At 34.6% G+C, this 9,399-nt stretch overlaps 2 protein-coding genes across 4 annotated transcripts in view; one reads left to right on the top strand and one right to left on the bottom strand.

Annotated features, from left to right (window-relative positions):
• LOC107008845 (G-box-binding factor 1) overlaps positions 1-2,293 on the top strand; it is a 10,608-nt gene extending 8,315 nt beyond the window's left edge. For all 3 annotated transcript variants that reach the window (XM_027914588.1, XM_015208039.2, XM_027914587.1), the window contains 2 exons: positions 1,486-1,611; positions 1,895-2,293. In XM_027914588.1, coding sequence (XP_027770389.1) covers positions 1,486-1,611; positions 1,895-1,993 — 225 coding nt within the window. In that variant the 3' untranslated portion in view covers positions 1,994-2,293. The remainder of the gene's footprint in view (positions 1-1,485; positions 1,612-1,894) is intronic.
• A 172-nt stretch (positions 2,294-2,465) lies between these two features.
• On the bottom strand, positions 2,466-4,718 carry LOC107011994 (scarecrow-like protein 15). The gene has a single exon (XM_015211696.2). The coding sequence runs from the start codon at positions 4,394-4,396 to the stop codon at positions 2,786-2,788; it is 1,611 nt and encodes a 536-aa protein (XP_015067182.1). The 5' UTR covers positions 4,397-4,718; the 3' UTR covers positions 2,466-2,785.
• Positions 4,719-9,399: the final 4,681 nt, after the last annotated feature.

The raw sequence follows: 9,399 nt of genomic DNA, 5'->3' as shown, positions 1-9,399 counted from the left end.
CCCCCGAAGAAACAAGATCATGTGTCTCTCTTCATATTTCGATTTGTGAAGACAATGGACAATCACATGAGAGAAAATTTCGAGACACAAATGAACGGATGGTATGTATAAAAATTAGAATATAATGTGAAAAAGCGACAGCAGATGCATTCATATCAAATATCAACTAAAACAGACCACTTATAGATAGTGATAGTCTCCCTTAAACCACTATCTTCCTGAAGGCTGATAACCTGTTCTCAAAAGTAAGTCTATCCTAGCTATCTCCCAATCCTTTCCAAAGAGAATCTTATATCAAATCCTAGTACAGCCTCTTTTATGGACCGTTAATCAATAACATCTCAAGAATCAAGATGCTGTTACTTTACTTGAAAGTACCAGCATTACATTCTTACAAGTTCTGAGTACTGAAAAACAATATGCAGCTTTATGTTTGCGGTTTTCCTCTCACCTTATAGATTTAATTGTTAATTAAAACTATTGATCCCTTCTGATGTGAAACTGTTTCCTTATCTTCCTAGCCAATCCATACTGTGAAACGTAGGGAGTAAAAAGTATCATTTTGAGAGACATGGTTGGGTAAGTGCAGCCACTGATGTCGAATATACCCTCCTCTAACTATCAGTTAAGATCTTGAAAACACCTTTATCCATCCTGAGTTTGATGGGTTTAACTGAACAGGAAATGGATAGACGCGTAAATACCATTATAACTTCTCATGGAATGGGGGGATTAATGCATAACTTAGATGTATCCAACCAAAAGGATTAAGGAGAAAAATATAAGTGCAATAAGAATGCTCCTCACATCTTTACCACTATCAGTTCACCCAGATGTAGTCAGCTCTACTGTTTTCTCCTAATGATAGTTATTTGTTTAAAATTAAATAGGAACAGGAAGTGATGGTAACTGTCATCAAATTAATGCCAAGAAACCAAGGAAATAGCTGCTTTTCATTTTAGTGGAGACGCGGAAAAAGAAAGAACAGAAATCTTGGTTTGGTTCTTATCTGCCGTAGTTAAACAAACAGATTATGCTGTGAACGGATAAGTTATTATCCATGATTTGGGACCGAGGGAGAATATTCATCTACATTCGGTGTATACACTGAGACTGGTAGATTAGTGAATGATTGGAACCATTGTGAGAGTGTCACTTTCACTATAAGTTAGGGCAGAAATTTGTCCATGGAGTTCATCGTTGTGCATGTGGATGTTTTCTGTCATTGTGTTTGACATCTCTTTAGAAAGAAGTAAGAAGATGTAATTGTAACATTTCTACCATTAGCCCATACAAAAACATGATATTATGTTACAACAGCAACTAGCATTTCGATGAGACAGCAAACAAGCTGCTTTTAACTCTTGACCATTGTTCATGTGTGCTTGGTCGTTTGCTTGCTCCAATTGCTGGAGAACCCAGAATGTGCTCTAAATTTCTTTTCGATCTTCTGACAGTAATGTATTACGTTGTGTATTTTTGCAGGCAGAGTGTGAAGAGCTACAACGTAGAGTAGAAGCTTTGAGCCATGAGAATCATTCACTCAAAGATGAGCTCCAACGGCTCTCTGAGGAATGTGAGAAGCTTACCTCGGAGAATAATTTAATTAAGGTACTTTACACCTTCATAAGTATTCCTCTGAACTTTTATCCTCCTTGATTTTTCGTTCTTCTCTTTCTCGAGTACACTGTTCTTGTCATCCCCTATTTTCTTTCCCCCCTCTGTGACACTGAATAGGGCACACAGTTCTGATTCGTGAATAGCTTTTGGTTATAACTAAAATGTGAGACCGTTTATTATCATTGAATCTTTTGCTGCATACATGCATTCATCGTTTTGTGAAGGTGAGAAAGATGAAATTACTGATATTTGTTGGAATATGATGGTGAAACAGGAAGAGTTAACGCTACTTTGTGGACCAGACGTTGTGTCTAAGCTGGAGAGAAACGATAATGTCGCACGTATTCAATCTAATGTTGAAGAAGCTAGTTAAGGAGAAGTGGAAAAGCCAGGACTGAGTAGGTGATTTTAGTTACAAAGTGCTCACAGATCATTGCCTTTTTGGTGCAGTGTTTGTTGTCCTACTAACCTACACCCTCCTTTAACTTCCTTTCTGAGTATGACTGTAACATATATTTCTTATAATTCTAACCCCAGTGTTAAAGAGTCTTGAGTCTGTTTAACTTAGTCTTTAAATTAACTTCAGTAGCTCAAAAAGTCTTCAAGTGAATGTTAATGAGGCACTCAACCACATGGGTTGTGGTATTTCAAACGACATGAATTTCTTTGAAAAGTCTGATCTTAGTTTTTAAAATTGTCTTAATATAAGATTTTATAAATTTGTGATCTAAAACATAGTTACTATAGTTTTAAGATTATATAGTAAGTGCAAAATTAATTATTTTCAAATCTAAAAACATGTACATGTCAAATAAGAAGAATTGGAGTACTCATTTAGTAGTACATAGTTGAACTGAAAATGGCGATGTATCCTTTTAAATTAAATAGTGAATGAGTTACAAATTGCAATTATCCACTAATTAGAGACACCAACCTTGAGACTCCAAATTAAGCTACAAAATTACAAAAGATAGATAGTTACCAACACAATTGAAGAAAGAGAAAAAAAAAAGACCATGCAACTTTCTTTTGAGTTTTTTTTCTTCTTCTTCTTAATCTATTGTTATATATGCTAAGCCAACCCCTAAAACTGAACCATACAGCTAAAGATCCAAATCACTGCTATTATTAAATTAAAACTAGTTTAGGGTTAGTTTTATTATTATTAACACCTCCAAGCTGACGTGGCTACTAGGGCCCTGTCATGCCAGCAAAGCAACATCTCTGCTTGTCTCTTTGCCACGTGGAATCCTCTTACCTGTACCCTACCCAATAAACAATCTGCTTGAAAATCGGCGAACTGGCTTAGTCCAACCGGCCGGAATCCGGCATCCACCATCGCATCCTTCCACGATCCTCCACCTCCACGCCGCCCTACTGCTCCGATCATATCAACTATCTTAGGAAACAGCACGAAATTCTCTATTTTCCTCATCCAATCCCCGCAATTTCCACCACCGATATTTGCTGCCTCCAGTGATTCCAGTAGTGTAGAGTAAAATTCCAGCCCGTCGATTACTGTCTGCCGGAAAGACATTGCACCGTAACCCATAAGTCCTTCGCTGTCCACGTGTACCACCACGTTAGGGGATATTCGACGGAGTTCATTTACAAACCCTGACCCGACCCGTCGGAAGATAGCGGGAGATAAAAGCACCGCTGTCTTCTCTCCCTCCATGAACTTTATCGCTTTGAAGGATAACAATTCGAATGTACGAATTAGGACAAAATCAATTTCGAAACCGATATTGAGTTCACGAGCAAATTGGGTTAAATTTTCTCTAATTAACCTTGATTCCACAGCGTACTCTTCAGGAACTAGAGCCGTAATTCTAAGGATCGGCGCGTTGGCTTTACGGCACTCGGCTTTATCGGCTAACTCTTTCATGAAGGAAGCCCAGTGACCACCAAGTCCGATGTCGAAATCGATGACGTGGACTAGCATGGAGCCGTCAACTGCCTCAAGCACGGCCTGATTCGCCGTGAAGCTAGAGAACATAGGGATCGGAGAAATATTTGAGAATATTTTATAAGATTTAATAGTTTGAATTACATCGGAGGAACTTGAAGGACGAGTTTGCCGAGCTGATCCGGCGAGCTGCGCTTGAAGTGCTTCCTTGAAGTAAAAGGCAGCTCGTTGGAGAGGTTTTCCGGCTGCGGATCTGAGCCGTTGATTGAGGCGTGCCAGTATCACATGTGCGAGTTGGAAAGCGTTTGTTTCGAAACACTCAGCGAAACGAATGAGTTCATCCACATAATCAAATCCTACGCTCCAATTCTGGTGGATATCACCGGAGAGATCAAGAGCGTTGATGAAACTTGCCTGATTCACCGTCGGAAACTGCTGAGGGAAATTAGTGTCGGAGAACGAAAAATCAGGATTAGGAAACTGATTCGATTCAGCTGAAAACTCTGAGAGATTATGGAACTGAGTCAGCGATTCGCTGTGGGTGAGAGGATTAGTTTTTGAAAGGGAAGCAGAATCGTCGTGCAAGCCAAGTTCTCTCATCAAAGAATCCCAATCTTCAAAGTTACTCAGAACATGATCTCCTAATTGAAGAGGATCTTCACCACCACAAAGAGCAGACAAATCAGGATTCGTTGTTATAATCTGCTTATCAACTATAGGACTTGGGCTACGACGGAGCTCGAGCACTGACTTAGGTTCGTAGCACAAATTAGAACCGTTGGTAGCGGCTGGAAAAGTAAAGGTGTTGTTGCTGTTAATCAATGGCTTAGAACTTACGTTATCATTAGTGGAAAAGGGCACTTTCATTTCTCTGAGAAAAGGAGAGAATTGTTGTTAGCCGTATCCAAAGTCTCAAAAAGAGTTATATGATACTAACAAGAAAGTGTTTTTTTTTTTTTTAATTATGTATTGGCGTGAGGGTTTTTAGTGTGCTTTAATAGAAGAGTTGTTGAATGGCTCTGAAAACTTTGGGGGGGAAATGGAAGGTAGCTTTTTGTGGAGATGAATGATTGTTGGCTTTTTATCTTTGCGTGCGTGGGGTGGCTAATTGCATGCATGGGAGAGGTTTTAATTTTTTTGGGGCAGGGATGGGAGGGTGCATTATATTATATGGGAGATGCATGGATATATAGTACTATAGTTGGAACATGCAAGACACGAGCATGCTTTTTGTAGGATAAGAGTCGTGAAGGTGAAGTATTATAATTGTGTACCACAAACAAAGAAAGTAAAGCAAAGAAAAAGAAGGCTTTTCTATACTTTTCCTAACACTTTATGATGTCCAAACTACCAACGCCAAATTGATGATTAGCATGGCAAATATAATTATGCTCTTCTTCTTATGTATTGTTATGCTGATACACGTTAGCCGATAATCTATCGGAAATAACCTCTCTTAATTAAGGTGTATATATATATTTATGTACTACCCTTTTTGAAATTAGTGCGATTTGACTGGATTGTTATTGTTTGTATGGTCCATCTTATTAGAAATGATAATGATCTCAAAATACTTGTCAGTTGACAAAATTAAGATAAAAGTAGTTCTAATTTATTTTTATTGTACCTTAACAATTAGTTCCTTTTGAAAATATAAATAAGTTTGTAAAGTTGTAAAAAAAAAATAGTAAAACTATCCTTTTTATTTTATGATATTCAAAAAATTTAACTATGTTGACCTATAAGTAGTAAGTTTTGTGTACTTTTGAATTATATAGATTTTAATGAACTTGAAGAATCAATATTCAAACTACACCAAAAAATAGAAATATTCATAACTTGCACGATCTTCTAAATCTAATTGCTTATTAGTTGAAGATCCTCGTGTGAATTATTTGAAGCTTCGACGTTTATTGCAAAATAGAGTAAGTGCAATGCATGTCAAATTAATTATGCCCTGATGCTTTGTTAACAGTACGTATATACTTGTATATTAAGCAGTGGAGTAGAATTTTCAAAAGTTGAACATAATATTCTTGACTCTCATGTTTTAAAAATGAAGCAAAAATATAAATTAAAACGGAAGTGCGCTTAAATTAATTATGACAATTTCCAAACTCGTGTGATTCGAATGAAAGTCAGATTAATCAGGAGTATCAGATCGTCAAAAATAGTTGTCCACTATGTTAAAGAATGACAAAAGTTCACATCTGTGATTAATAAGATGGGTGGACTCCTTATAAGGCTTGGGCAATCCTTCTCCCTTCGAGCTAGCTTTTGGGGTGTGAGTTAGGCCTAAGACCTAATTTCACATGGTATTAAAGCAGGTCCGTCTCACCCGATGTTGGGGTTCCCAAAATAAAAATTGTCCACGCACCAGATGCTAAGCACTGGGCATGAGGTGGGGTGTTAAAGAATGACAAAAGTCCTACATCGGTGATTAATGAGATGGGTGGACTCCTTATAAGGCTTGGGCAATCCTCCTCCCTTTGAGCTAACTTTTGGGGCGTGAGTTAGACCTAAGACTTAATTTCACACACTATTGACTTAATATGATTAATTATACCAAATCATCCTTTTAAATATAAGTCATGATCTGAATTGTTGAAAAATGAATACTATACTGGTATTTAATAGTCGGGCAGAACAGACACAGAATGGCAAAATGATTCAATGGTTTTATAAACAGAAAAGTATGAGCATCTCAAAATGATATCGTGGACAAATAAAGATGCACGGTGTGAATAATCACTCATGCTTTTTTCCAAAATTTCGAATCCGAAGACTTGCACTATGTAATTAAACAATTGTAATTTGATGCACTAGCAGGAGAAAGCGAGTATTTACCAAGCCAAAGCCAGACAGTTATAACTATTTGTCTTGTGTTGGGTGATGAGTTAGTTACTACAACTCATAATTATTATAAAATATTGAATATTAAAATGAGTATTATACAATTAACGGGCATAAGTTAAACTCAAAACTCTCTTGTTTAAAAGTTGAAATTAGGGGTGAATGAAAATGACAGAAAGTGGTCAACTTTTGGGCTGTTAAAGTTGCATAATAGCCCACAGCTCTAAAGAAAGTCCACAAAAAGAAGCAAAGTGATGGGTGGGCATATTTATTTAGTTATTTACCCATACTAATACTAAGGGCCCGTTTGGATGAGCTTAATAAAAGCAGCTTTAAAAAAATACTTTTGAAAGTGCTGAAACTTATTTTTAGAATAAGCAGTTATGCGTTTGGATAAAAGTGCTGAAGTTAAAAAAAAAGTTGTTGATGTGTTTGGCAAATAAGTGCTGATAAACAGCTTTTTAAATCAAAATGTCTGAAATACCCTTAAAAGTTGTTAACATAATAAAAGTTGATTAATTTATATTTTACAGCCATAAATAATTATATTTTGCTATTTTTCTCATATTTCTTTCTCATCACAAATTATTTATAAGAGGAATATAAACTAATTATAGATTTTAAAGATATATAATTTGAATAGATCAAAGAACGATTTAAGATTTTATTTTAGTTTCATCCATAGGTAATAATAATTGTCTATCATACACATATTTCTTTATTATCACAAATTATTTATAAGAGGAATATAAATTTTTATTTAAGTTATACGTGCAACTTATTTTACATTTTAATAATATATAATTTGAATAGATTACTTGAAAGATTTAAGATTTATTTTATTTTCATTCATTAGTAATAGTAATTGTCTATCATCCACACGTGAAAAGGAAAAAATGGAAGAAAGAGATGTTAGGGTTATGTGGGTAATTTGGAGATTGTATAAAAATATTAAGGGCAAAAAGATAAAAATGTGGTCAACTTAAAACAACTTATAAGCTAAGAAAAAAAAAAAGGACCCCTACCCCAGTTTTTAACTTTTGGCTTAAAATAAGTTTTTTTTTAAACTTAAAATAAGTTATTTTGAGTATTGCCAAACAGCTATAAGTCAAAAATCAGCTTTTAAGTCAGTTTGACCAGCTTTTAAGCTAAGCCAAACAGGCTCTAAGTGCTACTCCCTTCGTTTTAAAAAAAGAACGGTCTCTTTTCTTTTTTGGTAACATTTTAATTTCAGCTTGTCATGTGATATGTTTAAAGCCAGAAGATTGAAGGACAATTTAGTACATTTGATATAACTTTAATTTAGGACCACAAAAATCTTTCTTATTTTCTAAAATTTTGTGCCAAGTCAAACGAGGTCACTCTTTTTGTATCAGAGAGAGTAATATAATATAAAGTTTACCCAAATAATTCATACATTAATTCGAATCAATGAGCCGATTCTGGAGATCGCATATGGATCGTCCGATGATCCTTGTGGACAACAAGCATCTTTAGAATTTTCATCAAAAAAGTCACCGTTGGATCTGATCGGATCAGATCAACCTCAAATCAGGCTTAACTAAACAAATGCAGCCCCCCACCACTCTCACATTATTGGGCCCTACGACAAGTGAGCCCATTATTGGGCCCACTAGACTCCTTTTTGTCTGAAATGTATATGCATGATAGCATGCTACTAGTGAATAAAGGATGCGCGTAGGGTACGCGTTGGGCGGAAGAGGAGGAGGAGGAAGAGGAAGAGGAAGACGAGAATATATTCTTCTGTTGGTTAATGGGTGATAGTGCACTCATAATTGACCAATCAATCCATCCTTCATTCCGTATTAGACTAGATAAAATTATCAAAAGAATTTTGTCTATGCACGTCTGATTCAGCAAATGATCTAGTTTATCATGAATTATGATTTTACAATTTGAATTTATGACCTATTAAATTTCATATTACTTCAATACTCTTCTTAATGCCCACAAATAACTTATTGAAAAAAAAGAGTATTCTAGCACATACAAAAAAGTCATAAATAAAGAAAAAAGCTTCTTTATTAACTTTTGAAATGACCTTTCTACTGTTTTCTAAAATTAAAAAAACGTCAAATATGATATTAAGATTAATTAAGGAGATTACAGCGCACTCTTTTCTTAGTCAAGTTGATAGGTTGCATTTTAATAGTATTATAAAAAGTTGTCAAGTCTTAATCAGGCTTTATTTTAGTCATTAATAAATATTTCTTTCCTCTCTAGTCACGAGTTTTAGTAATTTAAAAATATATGATATAGTCTGAACGCTCTTATTAAAAGTAAAGTATCCAATACAATGAAGGTGTAATCATTCAAGATTTTTATGCTAATCTTTTTGTACAAATCATTATCGCTTTAACATAAATGATAACATAGCAAAGCTCATTTTATAGCAAATTAAAGTTATAGTTCATGACTTTATTCAGCTTTATGATTGTTAAAGATCAAAGGGTCCATAACATTAAACCTTTAATTTTTTTTTTGAAAAAATGCCTATTTTGTTTTTTCACTAAAAAAATTTAATTTGGAGGCATATGGTGTAGACTTATGCTATCTGTTTCTTCCAAAGTGATTATAGCAAATTAAAAAGTTCAACTTGTCCGGACATGAGTTCTATACATGAGTCAAATCCTAGCTTTTGTGTTATTATACGTGTTAGCTTCTTTCTATAGGCATATCTAGAGTGTAATTAATTGCAGACTTAATAAAACATAGTAAGTAGTAGCAAACACAAGAATTTTTATAAGGGATGTTACATATATTTTAATTAAAAATAATAATACTATACGTCATATTAAAAGTAAAATACCACATAAATAAAATACCACATAAATAAAATACAACTCACATATGTTACTATTACTCAACTCGGTGAATATTTATTTCTATTATATATATATCTATTTAATATATTTTTTTCGTAAAATCGTATCATGTGACATACTTTAGCTAAGCGTAAATCCACCCTTGAACATACGTATTATTTTCCATATAGA

The sequence above is a fragment of the Solanum pennellii genome, chromosome 2 (genome assembly GCF_001406875.1).
Source record: "Solanum pennellii chromosome 2, SPENNV200".
NCBI classification, from domain to species: Eukaryota; Viridiplantae; Streptophyta; class Magnoliopsida; order Solanales; family Solanaceae; genus Solanum; species Solanum pennellii.
The sequence above is the reverse complement of the archived record's forward strand: the minus strand, read 5'-3'. Positions and strand labels throughout refer to the sequence as shown.

Excerpts from the sequence above, each read along its gene's own strand:
- LOC107011994 (XM_015211696.2), bottom strand. The coding sequence starts at position 4,396 with ATGAAAGTGCCCTTTTCCACTAATGATAACGTAAGTTCTAAGCCATTG.